The 22,892-nt window shown below is 46.1% G+C and overlaps 2 protein-coding genes across 4 annotated transcripts in view; both read right to left on the bottom strand.

Annotated features, from left to right (window-relative positions):
* Positions 127-3,910, bottom strand: NPFF (neuropeptide FF-amide peptide precursor). Its single transcript, XM_005679874.3, has 3 exons — positions 920-3,910; positions 439-560; positions 127-326 (listed from the first exon to the last, which is right to left on the bottom strand). The coding sequence occupies exons 1-3, from the start codon at positions 1,145-1,147 to the stop codon at positions 209-211; spliced, it is 468 nt and encodes a 155-aa protein (XP_005679931.1). The 5' UTR covers positions 1,148-3,910; the 3' UTR covers positions 127-208.
* Positions 4,007-22,892, bottom strand: part of ATF7 (activating transcription factor 7) — a 96,498-nt gene continuing 77,612 nt past the window's right edge. For 2 of the 3 annotated variants that reach the window (XM_013963747.2, XM_013963748.2), the window contains exons 6-12: positions 22,588-22,745; positions 21,439-21,538; positions 20,804-20,917; positions 20,073-20,225; positions 16,904-17,101; positions 15,540-15,648; positions 8,509-9,508 (exon numbers count right to left, since the gene is read on the bottom strand). In XM_013963747.2, coding sequence (XP_013819201.1) covers positions 9,291-9,508; positions 15,540-15,648; positions 16,904-17,101; positions 20,073-20,225; positions 20,804-20,917; positions 21,439-21,538; positions 22,588-22,745 — 1,050 coding nt within the window. In that variant the 3' untranslated portion in view covers positions 8,509-9,290. Of the gene's footprint in view, positions 9,509-15,539; positions 15,649-16,903; positions 17,102-20,072; positions 20,226-20,803; positions 20,918-21,438; positions 21,539-22,587; positions 22,746-22,892 lie in introns of all 3 variants that reach the window. The other variant, XM_005679872.3, reaches the window with a different exon arrangement.

The following is a 22,892-nucleotide window of genomic DNA, read 5'->3' as shown; positions in this document are numbered from 1 at the left end:
CACTGACATCTGGGTACACCATCGCCTGTGTTCCTGGAGAGTTGGGTTTAGTGGTGGTGGGGGAGGCTGTGGTTCTCGTCTTGGGACTCCCTCCTGTGTCTCATGATGCAGACACGTGCACACGGATTCAGAAGCCAGACAGCTTTATTTGCAGGGGACACATGGCAGTTTGGGGTGTGGGCCTTGAATGCAAACCTCAGATGACACGTCACTTCTTCCCGAAGCGCTGAGGGGCAGCCAGGCTCCAAAAGGGGGAACTCAGCCCCTCTCCAGCTCGGGGACTCAGTCTTTTGTTGCTCCAGGAGCCCTGGGTGTTTCTGCCAAACCTTAGGAGAGATCCACCCTCAGCTATGGGTCCTTCCAGATCCCCCCTTTCCTCCTCTCCTCCCACTCCTCTCCCTTCAGCCCTGGCCTTGCCTCTGTCCCTCCTAGACTCACCTCTGGGGCTGAAACAGGAAGGCTGGACTCCGGCCAGGTCTCTGCATGGCCTGGAGCAGGGAGCGCAGGAGTGACCTGGGGGTCTGAGCATCCTGTGGTGGGTGGGCACCACTGTCTTCCTCCTGTGGTATGGAGCCATCCGGGAAGGAAGATGGGTGAGGGCCTTGGGGATTTAGATCACAAGGGGAAGGGAGTGACCTCCAGGGCAAGTTGTAGGAGGCTAAGGAGTCATTTCCTCAGATGTGAGGACCCAGTGACCCAGGCAGCCAGAGTATTTGAACCTGGAGTGTAAGTCTCAAGCTGTTGTTTTCAGTCACTCAGTCGTGTCCAACTCTGTCACCCCATGGGCTGCAGCCTGCCAGGCTCCTCTGTCCATGGGATTCTCCAGGTAAGAACACTAGAGTGGGGTGCCATGCCCTTCTCTAGAAGTCTCACCGAGGTCCGGGAAAATGGGGAGACGAGGACAGGCATGCTCACTTACCGTGAAGATCTGGTCTCCTCCATCCCGGCTCCCCGGCCCTTCAGCGTGGCTCCTGTCTGTTACTAACAGCAGCACCAGCAGCAGCACTGCCGCCTGCCTGGCGTCCATGCTGCCGTCTGCCTTGCCGTGGCCACACCCGCCTCTTATACCTGCTGTCCCCCTGTTCCTCACCTCCCACAGCCGCCTGAGGGGGAATCTAGAGAAGGCAATGGAAATGCACAGCTCCATTAAGAGCCGCCTGGGACCCCCCTCCCCGGCCCCCGTGGGACTTCCTGCTCTCAGCCTCCGGCCCCAGCCCCTAAGCTTGGAGTTATAGACTTTATTAGATGCATAAATCCTGTCTCCAGAGCTCAAGAAGCATCATTAATTCCAGATGCTTTGTCAGAGCCCTGGGGGGCCTTCAAGAACTCCCAATCCCTCTACAGGGTGGAGAGCGCCAATGGATCACCTTCTCTCTTAGCTAGCTTGTAAAATAAAACACAGAGAAAGCCCTGTCAGGCTAGGCGTCATGTCCTGGAAAGGAAGGAGGAAAGAGCCAGGGTGATCCCGTCCAGGGACTGGGGAGGCTGCAGGCAGGGCCTCCTGGCCCATTTACACCCATGTGGACATGCCTCTTGGAGGGTTAAAAATGGAATCACTACTCTGAGATGTGCCTGTGGAGAGAAAAGTGAGGTACAGGAGACAAAGAAGTTTCAGAGCCCCCAGAAAGTGGAGACAGACTCCGGCTTCACCAGCACTTCTCTGGGCCAGCCCCACTTTGCGAGAGCACCGAGGCACTGCTGCCCCCCTGCGGCCACGGCTGGGCACGGTCGGCCTGGCCATTTCCTCTCTGGAGTAGAGTTCATTGAAGGCGAGGTCCTAAGGGCCTGACATCAGAGTCCCAGAAAGGCAGGGGCAGGATCCTGGGCTTAGATTGTTGTTTTTGTCCACCTCCCTCTAGGCAGTCCAGCCTCTTCCTGGCTCTGCCTCTGGCCGATTGGGGCAGGTACCTAGAATCCCCCTTAGGAAAAATCAGTCACTGCCTCAAAGTATTCCCTTCAAAGTCACCCTTCTGATCCTAGTCCTTCCTCAGTACCCCCACCAGTGCGGTTCTTTAGCTGATGCCAGAGAGGTGTCATGACATAAAGGGCCTATGAATCAGCTTTGGGCAAGATGCTTAGCTCTCTGTAAGTGAAGTTTCTTCACTTAAAACATGGCAGTGTTAAAAAGAAGCACTTTCAAAGGGGAACATTATTTGAGACACTTTTGGTAACCCTGGCATAGAGGAGGGGTCCTTAAAACACTAGCTGTGATTGTCTTTGCACATCCGGGTCCCGGGGAATTTACCATCTCCTGAGAAGTCCAGACAGAATCATCCTTGCAAAGAGTTAGCTTTCATCTTGTGGCCTCCACCAGGGGTTCTGGTTTGCCCCACTCTGACTGGACCTGTCATCACTCACATTACAAGCCTTTCCCATGTTCGAAGACAGACTGGGATTCTTCTACTCTGTAGAGTTGGGAAGCATTCACGTTCTTTAAAGTGAGGCATCCAGGAACCAACTCACACTTTGGAACGGTAGTTGAGAGCAGGTTCTGGTCTGGATGGCCTAACACTCGTTTCTATCCATGCACCGTTAGGGTGCACCTTTCTGTGAGGTCTGTCTCCCGGATGGTACCAAGCACAGAGCCTGACATTCATCGTCATCGTATCCTACAGTTTCACCACTTGAAGCGTCAGGTCCACGGGTAGATGGTTTTCCGTGGGAAAGCGATTGCGCACCATACTGAGGTCCTTGTCCGACAAAGTTCAGAGGAGCAGGGTCTGAGGCGGTTGGGGCGCTGCAGAGCAGCCTCCAGGTCGAAAGGTTTTAATGCAGCGCTTAACACTTCACCGTGTGCCTTGGCCAAGGGTCTCAACCTACACCTCGTCATCCGTAACAGGAGGCAACTGTTATCCAGAGCGCTTGTGAATGGCAAGTGACGTGATGAACGCAAAGCACCTAGCACCCCACCAAGCAGAGGGGCTCACCAAACACCTTTATCCTGTTATTTCTCTGATCACCACTGACAGATGGATCTGAACTGAGGCTGATTCAGAAAGCAGTTCTAGGGGCTTCCTGTGTCCAGGATGGAGGTGATGGGTCTCTCCTTTGGCGAGAAGTTAGAATGGGTTAATTCTTTTAACTTGGGAAACTGTCCTGCTGTTTCATCTCTGCCTCCAAAGCCTCTCAATCGTGGCTTCGGTATTTGGCCTCCAGCAACTTCCTTTGCCATTCTCTGGATTCTCCTGTGCTCTTGACCACGGTGAAGACCACACTGCCTTTCCTGGTCTCCCAGGGTCTGGAGCTCCCTGTTTATGTCAGTTGTACCAATCAGCCACAAATGGCATGTAAATCACCTCTGCTCCTGGAAACTCCCCTGGAGGCAGCTGGCTATCTCCCAGTCAGCTTCTTCAGCCTGCTCACCCTCCTCATTTGTGGTATCAAGGATTACATAGATACAAGACATTGGTAGTGACTGCCCCACACCTCCTCAAGTTCCTGAGCACTACCTGTTTTTCTTGTGAACTATCTTATCTGCTTCTAAAGAAACTCCACCTCTCATTTCTAGATTCTCTTCTTCCCACACCCGTAGACTCACAGAATCACAGAATGCTTCTCTAAGTCTCTGTGCACTCCTAGCTTCTTGAGGGTAGGGCTTATTATTTTCTAGTTGTGGGGAAGTGGGGACAAAATGCTGAAAGGCTAAGAGGCCACTTCACCTGCCTTCCAACATCGTCTGATCTCCGAGTTCTTTCTACGCGGGCTCTCACTTCACCTGCCTTCCAACATCGTCTGATCTCCGAGTTCTTTCTACGTGGGCTCTCATGATGCCGAGGGCCCTTGTCCCCAGGGCAGTGCACAGAGCTGAGCCTTCTGGTGTGTTATGTAATTCCTACAAACCACCCACCTCCTCTAGGCTGTGTCTTCCCCTGCATAAAAAGGAGGAATAAGAATGCCAGCTCTTTCCGTCCTAAGAATTGGGAGAGTGAAGATCACAGGCACGAGAGCCCAGTGAGTTCCCAGAAAGAATGGGACTTGGAGACTGAAGCATCAGACAGAACAGTGGTTCTCTTCATAGTTTAATGTTATATTTGCAGCATAAATAAGGCACAATATATGTCAGGGCAAGGTTGGGAGAGGGAGAAGGCATGGCTGGGGTAACTGCTATGTGGCGAGGGGAGAGGAGGAGGGACGGGAAGGGAGAATAGAGCGAAGCCTCTGCCTCAGCCCCGTCCCAGAGACTGTGAGAACCTGCTCACAGGGATCATGCTGAAGTGGGTGGGGGGAGAAAGGAAGACAGTTTTGTAACAAAACAGCCTGTAGCACTTCATCCTCCTGCCTGTCAAAGTCCACCACTGGGGCCCGGGGAAACCCAGACCCAGAGTCAAGTTCCTTAATGACATGGAGAGGTGCTGCTACATGTCAAAGATATACAGATGAACAGAGACAGGACCACAGATACACACCGCTTTCTTTTCAACAGGTACTATGTCAGGAGACTAGCTTCCACTGCTGGGGCTGGAGGCTCATCTCCCGGCCTGAAAGGTGTGTTGGGGGGTGGGGTGGGTGGGAGAACAGGACAGCTGGTCCTTCCTGTAACAAAGAACATGAAGTAATCCATCTGCAAGGGAGTATGGGCCAACTCCTGTCCGGATCCATGCAGGACAGGTTTCAGGGGTAAGTAGAGGAAGACAAATCTAGATTTTGAGATGAGTGATGTTGTTATTGTTTTAATAGCAGTGGAGGGAGGGACTGGACAAAATGGAAAAATGTTAGTGCTAAGGCAGAGGATGGGACACCCTACAGGGACTTTCCAGCTTGCCCCTAAGGCAATGGTTCTCAAACTTCAGTGTGTCTGAGAATGGCTCTGAGTGCTTGTTAGAACCCATCCCCAGAATTTCTGATTCAGTATGTCTGGAATGGGGCCCGAGCGTGCATGTCTAACAAGTTCTCAGATGACGGTCCTGCTGGTCCCAGACCACATTCTGAGAACCACTGCCCTAAGGGAAAGTCAGTGAAACTAGTGCTCATAGCCACTTCCTACAGCTAAAACGTCACTCACCAGAAGTTAATGCTGATGAGACAGCTCTAGGCTACCAGCCCCCATTAAAAAGAGAAACTCTAGCAGCTGTGATACAAACCTGCATCTGCCAAGGACATAAGCTGCTTTAAGCTGCCCTACACTCTCCAGCCCCTTCTCATTCTGGGGAAGAACTTTACCCCAAACAGAAACGAATGAGCTGGTCTGGAGGGAGGGAATGCTGGCCAGCAACCATCGCTGCTCATTCCTGCCGGGTCACCGCCCTGGAGTGTGGCATGTAGGCCTGTGTGCGCCTGCAAGTGTGCATGCAGAAGCAGAGAAATCAGTTCTCTACGATGACGGGAATGATTAGGGTTGCGGGAGGCTTAAGTAGAGTTGCGGGGCAGGATCCTTTAATTTGCCTTAGGATCCTCACCTGTCCTGCTCTTTCCTCCACCCCTGTCAAACAAAAGTCTAAAGAAAGCAGAAAGAGCGTATCAACAAAGGCATATGTGATATACAGCTAGAAGGACTGGATTCTAAACAGACTGGTTATGACATTAACAAAAAAAAAAAGAGTACATTTCCTTCCTGTGTATACAATGTATAATATTACTGAAAAATAATGACTTGGGGATGAGAAGGAAGTTAGGAAAGAAATGGGATCTTTGTGGGGAAGAGCTGTCTCAGGGCTAGCACCTTTCAAGGAGCCTCTCAGTGTGAGCAAACAGGGGAGGAACACTTTGGTGTCTGCTTGGTGGTTCAGGCTGTAGTTGGGGCGTTGTTATGGTTAAGCACCCTGTCTACCGGGATGAGTGGTGCTGGAGGGCAGTAAATCAGGAAAGGAATTGGAGCAACAGAACAGGCGCAGGGAAGGCAGCAAAACGTGGTTCAGTTAGGCCATCTCCTCCTTACTGCCACCAAGAGTGTAGAGTCTAGGGCTTAGGGCCAAGGAGAGGGCCAAAGGCCAAAGGAAGCCAGATTTGGGACGTACAACCAACAGGGAAAGATGAAGCAAAGGAGCTCCTACTCCTTCTAGTCCTTCCTAATAGAGTGGGAGGCTTTCTCAGACTTTTCAACTCTAAACAAGCTTTAAGACAACGTGGCGTAAAGTCTGTGAACCAGAAGACCTGGTTCTGGCCCCTTCCTCTATGGCCTTGTATCTCTAGCAGCTGTGTCCTTGGAGTGAGTGGGAGGACTGACTCCTGTGTTCACTTAGAAAAGTCCCAAGACATCAGTATTCCCCTTTCAGAAAATGTCTTCCCTGAAAAGTGAAAGTGTTAGTCGCTCAGTTGTGTCCAATCGTTTACAATCCCGCAGACTGCAACCTGCCAGGCTCCTCTGTCCATGGAAGTTTCCAGGCAAGAATACTGGAAGGGGTGGTCATTCCCTTCTCCAGGGGATCTTCTTGGCCCAGAGATGGAACCTGGGTCTCCTGCACTGCAGGCAGAGTCTTTACCATCTGAGCCACCAGGGAAGCCCATTCCCAGCCAGTTTCAGAATGTGTCCGCCCTTAGGCCCACAGAAAGGCCACGGTCCTTAAGAAGGAACAAGCGACACGCTTCATGTTTGTTCTGGTTCAGATGGGTCTGGACGGCAAGGAGCGGGGTGCGTGTCCACACAGCTGGCTGCAGTAACAAGGTAAGTGTCATTTTCCTTGACTACAGGAGAGGCTTCAGCTCAAGAAATTGCTCTGCCTTCTCAGTGAGACCGAGGACCAACAAGAGAGCTGCATGGGTCGGGGAGGTCCTGTCGTGTTCCTTCCCCGTCTCGCTGCTGCTCTACTAAGGTTCTGCCAATGCCTGTCAGGTCCCCAGGACTAACTTCCCACTGACGAAAATAAAATAAGGACTTACTTAGGCATGGGGACTAAGAAATTAAGACCCTCTCCGTAAATTAGACGTCCTACCCAGGGAAGACCAGCAGGGACTCCAACTTCCCTCAAGGTCAAGTGGTGAGGCAGCACACAGGTGCAGTGCCAACCTGATTCTTAACTTGAAGGACACTTGACTAAAGGGGGAAGAAGAATAGCCAAGGGTCTTATGAAGGCTCCTTAGGAGCCATAAACGCAGTCAAGCTTTAGGGCAAGGCTACTAGCGGGCAATCAAGATAACAAAAAATGAAACACAGCTAAGGCGGGAGAAAATCCCAGAGAGCAACCATCTACAGGAAATGTCCTGAGCATAAGTATGGCTGGGAAGTTTTAAAGGCAAGCGGAGTGCCTGGAGGTGGTAACCTGCATCCTGACCATCTGTCGTGCCGTTTGCTAGTCTGAGTCACCTCAGGGGCTGTTCCTGTTGGGTCCTGGGTGGGGGAGGATGAGAAAACCATGTTTTTCTCTCCTTTCTCTTCACCAGGTGTGGCTTCTTCAGCACTAGCTCTGAACACAGGAGGGGAAATTAAAAACAAATGAAGTAAACATGTCATCTGGCTGGCTCACCAGTTTATCAGTCTGAGGAGACAGGGATCTTGTAGTTCAGACCATTTCCTCATTCCTCTCTGACAGCCAATTTTGGAAGATAAGAAAGGAAGCTGGCAGTTACTCTGTATGCATGTATAAGATGGAGGTAGGAAAGAGAGAGAGAGACAGAGAGAAAGGGACATTACTGGCATGGGCAGATGGCAGAAAGTGGCTCTGGGACAACTGGAAGGGATTCATACTGAAGGGCTATTAAAGCTGACCTATCTATCCACAGGCCTCTGGCTTTGGACTGCTTCCTATGGCCTTGGTAGAAAATTGCATAGTTCAGAGCCAAAGGAAGACGAGAAGTCTTAATGGGGAAGAAAGAGGGGCAAGAGGGATAAAAATGTCCCCCCTGCAACCCAACTTTTCAAAGTTAAGAATGGCTGAGAGCAATAGTCACTAATTTCCCAGCAGGTTGGACCTTTCAACAAACAGGGCTCTTTGGTGGACATCAGTATTCCACCTCCCCTTCCTGCGCCTCCTTCCAACCTACCTCATACTCGAGAAAACCCACTCCGGACCTTGGCTAGGATGCCTCGGAGTCCTGGGGCTTAGACTACAGAGAAGCATCACATCCAGGGGGCAGAGAGCAGAAAAGAGCGTAAGAAACACTACAGAACCAGGAGGCCTAGAGGCCAGGCTTGGCGTCGCGAAAGAGAGAGAAGGTAGATCAATGAGGCTTGTTCGTGCATAGAAGACCCTTGCTCATAAAAGAGGACGGGCATGTGAGGCTGAGAGATGGGGGTGAGGGGAGTGAGGGAGCACAGAAGTCTCCCACAGAACAGCCTCCAGAGGGCTGCATCAGAACTAATTACAGAAGAGAGACAGTGGCAGGGATGCAGGCAGGGGGACGAAGAGAGAGAGACACAGGAGTGTAAAGATGACCAAAAGGAGTATGTATGCTTTGGCTGATATACTGTTGTAAAACAATCAATCCAGTAACCTGATGGAACAAGCTTTAAAACTACATTGTTCCTGCCTGTCCTGAAGGATAGAGCAGGGAGGGGAAGGGAATCAGCCAGTCAGATCCTGGGCGTTTTCTCTTTTCACTACTGAGCCGTATCTAATAAGGCCATAAGATGAAGTTGCTAAGGCTTAGTGGGAGGTGGAAAAGACCCCACCACTAGACTGGGAAAACTCAAGAGAGAAAATGAGGTAACCAAATAGCTCTGAAATAAATGAGAAAGTACTAGAACTTTTAAGATTTCATTTCTTTTTGTTTTTGGTGGCTGGTAGAGAGAAGGGCTAAAGTTTATGGAAGAGCTGGGAAATACTGCTATTTCATACATCAGAGGTAACCTTACATTCTCTGTAAGTCAATGTTTTAACTAGAATTTATGAAGGGGAAAATGGGACCAATAAGCAGCTACTGGGAGACGAAGTCCTGAGTCCACGGGGTGGCTAGGGACGGGTCAGCAGTGATACGCTGTCAACTCTAGCCTCCCTCTACCGAGCAGGAAGTGGCATGCTGCTAAGGATCAAGAAGGTATCATCCACGGCTGGGTGGGAAGAGAGGCAACTGAGAAACTGAATCCCAGAAGTGCAAGCGTTAGTGTTAAGAAACAGGTACACGTGCACGGGCAGGGTGATTGTTCAGACCCTCCATGAAGGCCTTTGGCTGTGGGTGCATCAGAAACTTCCCTCTTGGGGAATGATCTATGTGGCTCTGGGGCTGGGAGGCTCCTAGTACAGGTGTCAACGTAGATGACTGTGTGAGAAAAGCCCCACATCTGACCATTACTCACAACACGCAGTTCCCTCCCCCATATCACCGTGTCCAAGGCAGACGGGAGAGGATAAGATGACGTCTCTCTTGGCTCTCGGGCGGGCGAGCTCTGGCTGGGGACCCCTCCACCAGGGGAGGCATCATCTGCCCGCAGACTGAGACTGTGGGGTCATGATCACATGCGACTGTATGGGCATGCCCAGTTCTGTCCTTTGGCTGGCCATCTGAGTGAGGACTGAGGTGGCCACAGCTTCGGCTGCAGAGCGAACGCTGAGGCCGTTGCTCGGGGCTGTTGCTGAGCTGTGTTGAATCACAGGGGCTGGTGAACCCGTTGGCTCTGAGCTTTCCTTGGGGCTTTCTGTCAGGAAGCAGGGCCAAAAACAGAGCAAGCGGTTAGGAAACAGAATGTGGAAGAAGGCCGAACTGCCTTTCCCCATAATTCTAACGGACCCCAAAGAAAACAAAGCTCTTATTTTTAGTGGAAGAAACCTCCCAGAATCTTGGCTTCTAAGGCACAAATGGGCTAAGAAACCACTAGTTGTGAGAAGGGAAGTAAGCTAGGCCAAAATTAACCTATTCATCCCAATAAAGCAAATCCCCAACATGTTAATTACACTACCTGGCTTCTCGGTCTCTGCATAGCTCATTAACCCGCTGGAACACTCTTCCTCTTATTCATGTCTTTAAAGGTGATTTGAAATAAATCTCTCTTTTTAAGCTATCCTCTCATTAATGCTCACAACACTGCAATTATTCTATTATTTTTAATATTCATTCCTTTAGCATAAAGTTGCACTACAGATAAACCTAATAAATACTAAGCTACACTCAAATCATGTTATGAATGACCAGTCCTTGGCCAAGGTTGTTAGCAACCAAGTACATGAGGTCTGTCAGACCCTCCTGACTGTCAACTAGCTAGGCATTAATGATTTAACACATTTACTCCGAGTTGTACCACGCCACGTAAAGTGACAATAACATTTTACTACTAAACACAAGTGTGTGAAGTGCATACAAAGGTATCCACATGCTGCTCAACAGTCAGGGAGTTTCATTGAACACTGGATAGCCTCTCTGGCTCTTTAAACACAGATGTGTAGAGTAAGGGCAAATTCCAACAGCTGGCTGTATTTTTGATCTCCTGATAAACCCCTGGGTCTTCTTTCACAAATTAAATATTACCTCCTCTGTGAAGCGTTCTTTTTGTTATGCTCAGGAAATTTAACTATTTTATCGTTTGTGCTTTCAGAGCATACTTTATTTATTCAGCAAAGATTTACCAAGTATTGGCTGTGCACCAGGCACTGGGGTATACAAAGAATAAACGGGCTTCCTGTCCTCAGGAAGTTCCCAGTCTAGGGGACCTATGAGTCTCTCAAAGACAGGACAGTGTCTCGCTGGTCTTGTGTAAGGCACTCACTGCAATGTCCACACCACCCAGTAGGAACTAAATATATCTTTGCTTTAACAAGTGATTTCAAAGACTAACTTCCTGTCAGAGTTCTTGTAGGGACTGAATAGAAACCCTACTGTATACAGACTTCATCCTGATAAACGCTCAGTCCTTGTCTTCCTGTCCCCCAACCAGTAACGCTGAAGAAGCTGAAGTTGAACGGTTTTATGAAGACCTACAAGACCTTTTAGAACTAACATCCAAAAAAGATGTCCTTTTCATTATAGGGGACTGGAATGCAAAAGTAGGAAGTCAAGAAACACCTGGAGTAACAGGCAAATTTGGCCTTGGAATGCAGAATGAAGCAGGGCAAAGACTAATAGAGTTTTGCCAAGAAAATGCACTGGTCATAGCAAACACCCTCTTCCAACAACACAAGAGAAGACTCTACACATGGACATCACCAGATGGTCAACACCGAAATCAGACTGATTATATTCTATGCAGCCAAAGATGGAGAAGCTCTATACAGTCAACAAAAACAAGACCAGGAGTTGACTGTGGCTCAGATCAAGAACTCCTTATTGCCAAATTCAGACTCAAATTGAAGAAAATAGGGAAAACTGCTAGACCATTCAGGTATGACCTAAATCAAATCCCTTATGATTATACAGTGGAAGTGAGAAATAGATTTAAGGGCCTAGATCTGATGAACTATGGAATGAGGTTCGTGACATTGTACAGGAGACAGGGATCAAGACCATCCCCATGGAAAAGAAATGCAAAAAAGCAAAACGGCTGTCTGGGGAGGCCTTACAAATAGCTGTGAAAAGAAGAGAGGCGAAAAGCAAAGGAGAAAAGGAAAGATAGAAGCATCTGAATGCAGAGTTCCAAAGAATAGCAAGAAGAGATAAGAAAGCCTTCTTTAGCAATCAATGCAAAGAAATAGAGGAAAAGAACAGAATGGGAAAGACTAGAGATCTCTTCAAGAAAATTAGAGATACCAAGGGAACATTTCATGCAAAGATGGGCTCGATAAAGGACAGAAATGGTATGGACCTAACAGAAGCAGAAGATGTTAAGAAGAGGTGGCAAGAATACACGGAAGAACTGTACAAAAAAGATCTTCACGACCCAGATAATCATGATGATGTGATCACTAATCTAGAGCCAGACATCTTGGAAAGTGAAGTCCAGTGGGCCTTAGAAAGCATCACTACGAACAAAGCTAGTGGAGGTGATGGAATTCCAGTGGAGCTGTTTCAAATTCTGAAAGATGATGCTGTGAAAGTGCTGAATCAATATGTCAGCAAATTTAGAAAACTCGGCAGTGGCCACAGGACTGGAAGAGGTCAGGTTTCATTCCAATCCCAAAGAAAGGCACTGCAAAAGAATGCTCAAACTACCGCACAATTGCACTCATCTCACATGCTAGTAAAGTAATGTTCAAAATTCTCCAAGCCAGGCTTCAGCAATATGTGAACCGTGAACTCCCTGATGTTCAAGCTGGTTTTAGAAAAGGCAGAGGACCCAGAGATCAAATTGCCAACATCTGCTGGATCATGGAAAAAGCAAGAGAGTTCCAGAAAAACATCTATTTCTGCTTTATTGACTATGCCAAAGCCTTTGACTGTGTGGATCACAATAAACTGTGGAAAACTCTGAAAGAGATGGGAATCCCAGACCACCTATCCTGCCTCCTGAGAAATCTGTATGCAGGTCAGGAAGCAACAGTTAGAACTGGACATGGAACAACAGACTGGTTCCAAATAGGAAAAGGAGTACATCAAGGCTGTATACTGTCACCCTGCTTATCATGAGAAACGCTGGGCTGGAAGAAACACAAGCTGGAATCAAGACTGCCGGGAGAAATATCAATAACCTCAGATATGCAGATGACACCACCCTTATGGCAGAAAGTGAAGAGGAGCTAAAAAGCCTCTTGATGAAAGTGAAAGAGGAGAGCGAAAAAGTTGGCTTAAAGCTCAACATTCAGAAAACGAAGATCATGGCATCCGGTCCCATCACTTCATGGCAAATAGATGGGGAAACAGTGGAAACAGTGTCAGACTTCATTTTTGGGGGCTCCAAAATCACTGCAGATGGTGACTGCAGCCATGAAATTAAAAGACGCTTACTCCTTGGAAGAAAAGTTATGACCAACCTAGACAGTACATTCAAAAGCACAGACATTACTTTGCCGACTAAGGTCCGTCTAGTCAAGGCTATGGTTTTTCCTGTGGTCATGTATGGATGTGAGAGTTGGACTGTGAAGAAGGCTGAGCGCCGAAGAATTAATGCTTTTGAACTGTGGTGTTGGAGAAGACTCTTGAGAGTCCCTTGGACTGTAAGGAGATCCAACCAGCCCATTCTGAAGGAGATCAACCCTGGGATTTCTTTGGAAGGAATGATGCTACAGCTGAAATTCCAGTACTTTGGCCACCTCATGAGAAGAGCTGACTCACTGGAAAAGACTGATGCTGGGAGGGATTGGGGATAGGAGGAGAAGGGGACGACCGAGGATGAGATGGCTGGATGGCATCATGGACTTGATGGACGTTGAGTCTGAGTGAACTCCGGGAGATGGTGATGAACAGGGAGGCCTGGCGTGCTGCGATTCATGGGGTCACAAAGAGTCGGACATGACTGAGCGACTGAACTGAACTGAACTGTCTTCCTTAGCCCATCAAAAGGATTTGAAATAGCTAATCACTAAACTTCCTGAAATACTTTCTTATCTTGGTTTACAGAACACCACACCCAGCTAACTCAGCTGGTTTTTCTCCTACCTGTTTGGCTGCTCATTCTCAGTGTCTTTTATGGGTCCCTTCTCATCTCCCTGACCCCTAAATGTTGGAGTACCCAGGGCTCAGTCTCGGAACTTCTCTTTTCTACCTATGCACTCTGTCTTGACAATAGCATCTCATCCAGTTTCACGGCTTTAAAAACTAACCATCTTCTGCTGACTGCCTTCAGCTTTTCCTTGGAATTGCAGACCCATGCAAACGCCTGCTTGACAGCACCACCTGCAAGCCTAAGAGGCTTCCAAATCTGAACTCCTAATACACCATCCAGTGCACTTGTTCCTACACTTGCCCCATTTCAATCAATGCAACTCTGTTTCTGTAGGTGCTCAGGCCAAACAATTTGGTGCAATTTTTGGGGGGGATGCAATTTTTGATTCTTCTTTTTCCTCACATATACTGTCCCATCTAGCCACCATCAAACCTTGTTACTCTAACTTCAAAATATATCCTGAATTAAATCCCTTCTCACCACTTTCACTACCACCAACTGGTACAAGGCTCCTTCCTCTTGCTCATGACTGTGATAAGCCTCTTAAGCAGACTACCTGCTTCTGCCCATTAATTCCTCATTCTCTAACAGAGTGACCCTGTTCAAACTAAGTCAGACCAGTCATATTGCTATTGTGCTGAAAACCCTCTAGTGGGTCCCCAAAGTAGAGCGAAACCTGAAGCCCCCTCTATGACCGATGAGGCCCTCCAGAAAAAGGCTCCCGTGACCCCTCCTGCCTTATCTCCAAATACTCTCCAGTCCCCTCTCTCCAATCCGGCCACACTGGCCTCCCTGATGATTCCAGAATGTGTGGATCATGCTCCCACTTGGGGTCTTTGCATTTGCTGCTGCCCTTGCTTGCAGTACTTTTCTCCCGTATTAACGTGTGGCTAGCTCTCTCAATTCCAAGTCAAAAACACCTCGTCTAAAATTTCAACCCTGCTGCTAACATTTCATATTCCTCTTCCCTGTTTTATTTTTTTCTTCTAAGCACTTACTCTTATCTGACATAATATATTGTACCTATTTATCTCGTTTATTGTCTGTCTCACCCACTAAAATATAAGCCCCTTACAGGCAGGGACTTTAATCAATTTGGTTCCATTACGCCCTCAGCATGTAAAACAGCTCCTAGAACAGGTTCAATCAATATCTGCTGGATGAATGAATGTACTCTGATGTACACATTAAAATTAAAATTGTTCATTCGCTAAGTCGTGTCTGACTTTGTGATCCCATGAACTGCAGCACACCAGGCTTCCCTGTCCTTCACTATCTCCCACAGTTTGCTCAAACTCGTGTTCACTGAGTTGGTGACGCCACCCAACCACCTCATCCTCTGTCACTCCCTTCTCCTCTTGCCCTCAATCTTTTCCAGCAATCAGGGTCTTTTCCAATGAGTTTTTATTTAAATTAAATTTAAATAGAGATGTTTAAAATTGGTGATGTGGTCACTCTCTTTCTATGGGAACTTATCTTTGAAATGATAAAGAGAGTTAGTGGAAAAATAATTCAATATATCAAAATTTGATAGCCAACATTTCTATGAATTTAATTTGTAAAGGGAAATGATTAGTTTTTACTGTCCATAAGCAAATTATTCACAGTCATTTTAATTTCAGGATTGTGCTTATCCCAAGCATGACTGTGACCAGCTCTTCCTAGCCCTTTATTATGCGTTCACAGATTACAAAAAGAAACCAACATTATCCTGTCATTAGAAAGATAAAACATACCGCCAAATCTCAATGCTTGACAAACCCCAAGGTATCATCTACTGTTATATCCTCTTTAGACTAAGATGGTAGCTTCGGAATAAGGAAGAGCTGGATGTGAATCCTGGGTCTGCCACTGCGCCAGCGGTGTAACTTCAGGTAAGAGACTAATATGAGTGAGTATAAACGGAAGTAATATCTATTTCATGAGAGAACTGGGAAGATGGTTCAGTGCCTCATATAAAACAGGTACCCAATATATATTGCTACCCTTTATCTCCAAAAGGATAGATAATTAGGATAACTACACTGTTCTCAAAAATTATTTTTGGCAAGACTGGTTGTCCCACAAAGGCTGCTCACTCATTTGTCTGGGCCCCCCCGAACATCCAGAATGGGGTTATAAAATTATAAACAGTTGAGACACTCATTACATGCAGTTTACTGACTGACTGACATTGCTTAGGTTGTGAGCCACTCACCTAAATAGCCTTGAGTCTTTTTCTGTAGTGCTGTGACTGGGCAGTCTTTATGAGCTAACAGTAGCTGTTTCAACTGAGCCACCTCATTGCGTAGTAATGTGACTTCATTCTGAGGAGGAAGGGAAGAAAAGAATATGAAGAAAATTCATGCTCTACTCTTGAAGCCCCAGTGACTATCCTCAGAGTGAGGACAGAAGGCTGCCTGGATTTTCTCCTTCACATCTAGAAAAGATCCAGCAAGGCTTCAGACAGCCCAGGGCCAATATGGCCACAAATTCATTGACAGAAGCTGCTTACAATGATAGTAGGAATTTTACACAGAAAAATTACTCCTTTGTAGGGTAAATATGATTGCACAAAAATTAATAATACATAAGCCTACTTCTAGGAATCTATTTAACAGAGCTATTTACTCAAGTGCATACAATGTACACTGCAGCACTGCTGTTCTGGCAAAAAATTAAAAACATTATAAATATCTGGATCTTATAACCAAACTATGGAATGCTACACTGTACAGCTATTGAAAAAAATGAGGTAGGTTCTCTGTATACATGACTAGATCTCCAGAAGATAACTGCTTTGTGTTAAAACAGATATATAGTCCCTCCATGGCTGCCCTACAAAAGCTGAAAAATGAAAAAAAATATTAGAAATATATATAGATCTGGTAGGTACAAACTTATCTACAAGGAACAGAATGAGACTGGGAAAGACATACTGTAGAGAGACTTTATTTTTAATCTATACTTCTGTGTGTGTATGTATGTGTACACTACATATATGTTATATAAATATATTACCTTTGAACTGAATATTTTTTAAAAATCAGAAGAAGGGAAAAATATTCAAGAAAATATCTGGATTATAACTGTTCTATTTGTACTTGTGTGGTTTTTTCTCTTCTTTTTTTAAATGAAAGAAAGCTCATTCGGGGAAGAAACACACTTCATAGGCAGAGTTAGGCCATCTCAGAAGGTCAGAGAGGCCTTTTTTCTTTCTTTCTTTTATTAAGCTGCATTATCTGGACAAATACTTTCCCTCTAGGTGTTCCACTACCAGTCAGATTTTACTGATGATTTAAGAGAGCACCCTGGGGCACTTCATTTATTTTCCTTCATCCAAAAGGGTCTATGGATGACTCATTCTGTAGCAGACTTGGGATTAGATGGTGAGTGTCCTTTCCAGGGAAGAGATTTCAAGTCTGACTGGTGAGATACTCTTTCTGTATTCTTCCTGGCATATGTTCTGAATCCATCTTAATTTAAAGAATTATCATCTTCTACTATATTGTCCCACTTTCTCATGATTCAACATCACTTTCCAGATTCAACAATCCTAATAAGCACCCAGGACCCACTCACACTCAGCTGAATGTTCTGAGAAGTGAGTTCCTCAGCCTTCTTCTCTAGGGAGGACACCCACAGCTTCCGCTTTTGACGGCAGCGGGACGCTGCAGCCCGGTTGCGCTCCAGAAAGCGCTGTCGCCGCTCATCTGGGTCTTCATCAACCGTGCGCCGACGTCGGCCTCCAGTGCTAGGAGTGGGTTGGGCTGGCGAGACCTGTTGCCCAGAAGGAAGAGGAGTTACTTGAAGGGAATGTCAATCCTTTCCAAATTAAACCTGACGTAAGATCTGGCAAAGATCTGGTTAAAGGATCTACCAGCCTCTGTCACCACAGCAAGTCTCCTCGCTATGTCCCTTAGCTTCTCTTCTGCAGTAGTTCCTCATTCTGCCTCCTGTTTCCTTTCAGTCTTCTCAGTTCCATACTTAGACAAACTACAGTTCCGTTGGAAACTCTGATTATTTCTGAGACAGACAGACAAAAATGAAACTAGGATCATTTTTTGTTTCTTAACAGTAAATATGGTGGGCAGGGAAATTATAATCAGAAGTGGCAGGGGAACTTTCAGGGAGACTGTGGAATGAAAAATTGGAGAATTACTGATTTGGCCAAGCAAAATAGACAAACAACTGCATGCTGTAAGTTTCAGAAAAGGAGAAGACCATCAGTGAGATACGAGCTATCATGGAGATATATGAATTAGCTTTTTTTTTTTTTTTGCTGTACCACGAGGCTTGAGGGATCTCAGTTCCGTGCTGCTGCTGCTAAGTCGCATCAGTTGTGTCCAACTCCGCACAACCCCATAGATGGCAGCCCACCAGGCTCCTCTGTCTCTGGGATTCTCCAGGCAAGAACATTGGAATGTGTTGCCATTTCCTAAACCTGGGCCGTGGCAGTGAAAGCCTGGAATCTTAACCATTAGGCCACCAGGGAACCCCTAGTATATTCCTTTTATTTATAATCAGTTATTAGTCATCCTCAACAATGGCCCTGCTTCCTGCTTTGTTTGTTCTGTTTGTTTTTAAAGAGAAAAATATTTTCAAATCCCTTTACAAATTGGTGATTTAAGACCATCTTTTTTTTTTTATTTTTTAAGGTTCTTATTGAACTTATTACAATTTAGCTTTTTTTAAAAATGTTTCTTTGGTCTCGAGGCATGTGGAACTTAAGCTTCCAGACCAGAGATCAAACCTGCACCCCTTGCATAGGAAGGTGAAGTCTTAACCACTGGACCACCAGGGAAGTTCTCGAGATCATCTGTTTTTTAAAAAATATATTTATTTATTTTTGGCTGTGCTGGGTCATTGTTGCTGTGCGTGGGCTTTCTCTAGTTGTGGTAAGTGGGGTCTACTCTCCAGTTGCTTTGTGAGGCCTTCTCATTATGGTGGCTTCGCTCGTGGAGCATGGGTTCTAGGGTACTTGGACTTCGGTGGTTGTGGTGCACGAGCTCCGCTGACCCATGGCATGTGGGATCTTCCCAGACCAGGGATCAAACTGGTGTCCCTTGCATTTCAAGGTGTGTTCTTAACTATCGGACCAATAGGAAACCCTTATCTTTTGTTTTTAAACTTAAGGCTGATGTCTCTTGTTTCTAAACCACTTTTGAATCATCTTCCTTTTCTGTTAGCTGGTATGTATTCAAAGAAGAGAGACCAATCTTACAATAATGGCCAAAATTAAAATATAGAAAGGTCAGCCATCTGTATAAGAGAAACTATGTAATGTAAAACAATGCCAAAAATGAATTCTTCCTGAATCTGTTGCTATTAGAGACATCTATACTGGTAGTTTCCAAATGCCAGAGCTCAAATCAATTGCATGAGGATAAACATAAGCTCATAAGAAAACAGAATCTTATTCTACTTCAGGCCCTACTGAATCATAGTCTCCAGTAATATAGATAATGAAGAGATAATTTTAATTATTCAGATTAATAGTCTCTCCCCCAAAAGAAAAAAAGTGGAGAAGAAATTTCAAACTCATTTTAATGAGCTACAGGCCTTGGGGTTGCTGCTTCTCACTGTACTAAGGGAAGTTTACACAGATTCTCTTGTGATTTTCAACTTGCTCTTTGTCCTGAGCTCACTGGTGCACACGTAAAGACTGGTGATTGAGGAGAATGGGGAAAAGCAAACGATGGATTCCTATTCTCTTATAGGCAACTTAATAATACATGCAGGGAACGGAGGTAAGAGAACAGACCAAGAGAAACTTGGGAAGAGTAAGGAGGAAAGGAATTAGTGGTAACTAAAAATGAAGTCATGTCATTTCCTCAAGGGGAAGCAGCACAGTTTGGGCAAGGGGGCTGCTGCTTTACCATTTTTAGAAGGGACTGGCATCAGAAGGGGTTACAGGAAGGTGGGCAGGCTTAGCTTCTAACAAGAAAACTCAAATGAAAGCTTTCGTTGTTGGCCAAGCTTTAAGGCAGCATATGGTCATTAAATGTTAGGACATGTGGTGGTAACTGATGAAGCAGGTGATGACATCAGGAAAAGGGGATGGGCCAAAGATGTAACTCTACAAACTGATATCAGGTTGTTGTCACCTAACCAGTACAGACAATACGAAACCAAGGCTTACTTGGTTTCCAACGGAACTTAGTAAAACTGAGGTCTCCTTGAAACAAAAGAATTGGGCTAGAAGTAGATCTCTCTGGCTTTTTTAAGACTTATAAAAAGAGATTAAATTGATAAGGAAAAAGTGTTTTTCAGGGTATGTGTCTGTTTACTGAGCCATCTTAATGCTGTGACATCATATTTTATTAATAATTGTTAGTATCTGATTTTTGTATAATCAATTAAGTTTTTTGGGGGTTGGTGGGGGTTAAGATAGGAGAGACTAGAGACTTTGTTGTATAAAGTAGCTTGATATGAGGTTCTGTCACATTTTAGAGGGCACTGCAGATAGAGCACTCACATGTAGAAATAACAAAAGAGCAGAAAACAGAAACTGAGACCTCCTCTGTGGCAGTTCTGCACTACCCAGTCTGCTTGCACTTTGTCTAACCAAAGGATGGATGAAACAGAGTGCATTTTGCTACTGTCACACTGTCAACAAGAAACAAAGTACAAGTTGAAGCCCAGAAGGCTGAAATCCATTCCTCCTCCATTTCCCTGCTCCTTGAAAAAACAGACATGACTTAAAGAGTAATAGCGACAAGCTGGTGGCCCCATCCAAGGGTCTGCTGACCTGTGGCTGGGCAGGGGATGGGGCGTCAGGGTGCTGGATGAGGATCTGGCTTTGCTCTGGACGGGCTGTCACCATGGTGCTGGCAGTCCCCACCACCATTCCACAACCACCATTGATTGAGGAGACCTGGTGGGTTAGGGTAGCTTTTAGTCTCTGTGGTAAAAGATAAGAAAAAATAGCTTGTCAAGGGTGAGATTTTATTAACAGTGAGAAAAGTGGGCTTAGATTTTATTACTGGCCTTACAGACAAAATTCCCACACTGATTTTCCCTTAACAAAGGGATTAAAAGGAAATGACATAGAGAGAAAGAGCGCACATGACCCCTAAAATACCTACTCTGTTCCCTCACTATCATCCTGGGCACAGTTGGAGGGTGGGGGTTGTTGAAGCGATAGAGTCCAGATGAAAGCTCTACCCTGGAACCTGGCCAGGGGCTGGTTACACAGTTATTCACCTCTTGGCCAGCTCTCCTGCCCACTCATCCACCCTCCATCTGTCACCCTGGAACTGAAACAGCAAGAGTTCCATCCAAACAATCTGTGCTGCTTCTTTTCACTGCCACTGCCTGTGTACCAGGCTCTAAAGGTGGCAGAGAGGAGATAAGAGTCATGAATCAGGGTCTATTCTTCTCCAGACCCCGCAACTGGGTAGGTCTTTTAGCTCTGCAAGCCCCAGAAGATACAACTTCTTTCAGAAGGGCCAGCATTGCTCCAGGTTGGGATGTACTCACCATCTTGGCTTCTGATGGCATAGGGTGGCCAGAGGGAGAAATGGAACCACTGCTGTTAACTGGTGGGCCAGGGATACCAGGAATGTTGGGCACCATAGACACAGGTCTGGCCAGCTAGATCAAGAGAAGGAAGAAAAATCAGAAGGGGACATAATGCTATTAGTAGGGCAACAGTTTCCCCAAATGAAGTGTTTTTGAGGCTGTCACATTAGGGCCTGTTCTATGCACCCTGCCCATACAGAAAGTCTGGGAAATACCTTCCCTCATGGAGCACCACAGGATAGGGGATCTAATCCTTCAGTGCTGTGACAGTTTCTATGGGAAAGGCTGAGGCTGTATCTTGAGGAAAGTGGTGGGCAATTTGTGAGGTACTTAGTGCCAAGTGAAATAAGCCAATCAGCAGGCTGGCAAGATCAATTCCTAGACCAGGAGCCAACGGTCCAGATGAGCCTTTGTCTAGTGTTCCATCGTGCTGGACTGGCAGAGGTTAGTGAAAAGTATGGGCAGGGTGCCACGCTCAACTAATACAGACCAGAGCCCCTGCTTCCCTGGGGCTCATGTGTGTTTATGAGCATTCAGGTGGAAGGGAGGGGTTCGTGTGTTGCTGGGTTGGCTGCCCCAACTATAGAGCTCACCGATATAACAGAAGGCATCTGTACTGGAGGCCCTGGCAGCACAGGCATGGTCTGTCCATTAGCAAGATGCATGACGAGAGGGAGGGAGCCGGTGGGAGACCTAGAGGAGACGCGAAGTGAAATGCTCACAATACAGACCCTTTTGCCAATGATCTTCCTCCTGTAATTATAGCAGATTTCCCAGTCTTTTCTAGTTATGGTAACACTGTAAAACGTTGACACCTTCATGATGGCAGATAAAGCAGGACATGCTACTTACCTTACCTTATAGATGGAGAGAAATGGCAAGACCTTTACACCTCGCAAATTAAGCAAACACCACTGAATTCAAGTGGGTGGGAAGCTAACTATTGAGTTTAGAACAAATAAATAAACATTCCTACCACTGGCATGTATAAATTCTGTGCTACCTTAGACAAGGACTACTTCTACCGAAGTTGCCATTTTGTAAGGCTGAATTATGTCATATGATAGCCAAATCTGAGTAAGTTACTCCTGTTCCCTTCCCTGTTTTGTTCTACTGTCTAAGAAGGAAGCCAGCCCTTTGTATTTTTATTAATGGGTCTAGAGAACAATAAGCTTTCAGAGGCTGAAGCCTGACAACAACCTCTTAACCCATGGGTACCTGGAGACAGGATCTTAAGTCATCCCATTAGGAAATCTGCATGGGCCATGCTAGGAGTGAAGACAAATAGACAGACAAAATTAGGAATAGCAAAGACCAAGAACCTTAACTGGGACTGAGGGGAACAACCAGACTTAAAAAAAGATGACTTACTGGGTTTCAGCCCCTCATTCAGTAGTTCCTCCATAAACTTCTATAACATTAAGGCCAAGAACTAAATATATACTTCCCTGTGTGACCTCAACCATTATAATGAACTGCCTAAAGTTCAAAGGATTCTTCTTTTAGGCTGAATAAGTATTAAACCTCCAAATTAAGGAAGTACACGCTCAAATAAATACTTGCTTGGCTACTAAAAAGGTAAAGAAGATTCTGTTTATGGGGTTAAAAAAATTCATTTTGAGACACAATCTCAGTAACTTATTTTCCTTGAGAATTCAGAAACAGTCTCTATTTTATAAAATAATTTCATACAGAGCAAAGAGATTCAAGCTTTGCTGCTTCTCCCTGCTCTCTATACTTACCCCAGTTGCCTGTTGGATGGGGGAGCCTGTGTGATGACGGAGGTTGGGGAAGGAAGGGTTGGGTGAAGTGGATCATAGCCCAAATGGAGAGGCAGGGAGCCCGGGCGTACGATGGTAGGCGTGGGAGTAGAGATCACAACAGGCTTTGGGGCAACATCCTGGCGAGAAGAACCAACAGATCACAAAATGCTTTAACGGGCTACTTATAGGGAAATACAGAGCTGGTAAAATTTAGTATAAATTTATTGGAAAGAGCACTCAGGCTACTAAGGTAAATTGTGACCTGATTCCATGGTGATCATGGA

This window comes from Capra hircus, chromosome 5 (genome assembly GCF_001704415.2).
Source record: "Capra hircus breed San Clemente chromosome 5, ASM170441v1, whole genome shotgun sequence".
In the NCBI taxonomy this organism is placed as follows: domain Eukaryota; kingdom Metazoa; phylum Chordata; class Mammalia; order Artiodactyla; family Bovidae; genus Capra; species Capra hircus.
Note: the sequence above shows the minus strand (reverse complement) of the source record. Positions and strands in the feature narration are given on the sequence as shown.

What these genes read in the sequence shown, in the direction of transcription:
- NPFF (XM_005679874.3), bottom strand. Translation starts at nt 1,147, where the DNA reads ATGGAGCTGTGCATTTCCATTGCCTTCTCTAGATTCCCCCTCAGGCGG. An exon ending in GAGGAGACCAGATCTTCACG is followed by an intron (nt 561 to 919) that starts GTAAGTGAGCAT and finishes TCCATACCACAG; the next exon opens with GAGGAAGACAGTGGTGCCCA. An exon ending in TTCCTGTTTCAGCCCCAGAG is followed by an intron (nt 327 to 438) that starts GTGAGTCTAGGA and finishes ATCTCTCCTAAG; the next exon opens with GTTTGGCAGAAACACCCAGG.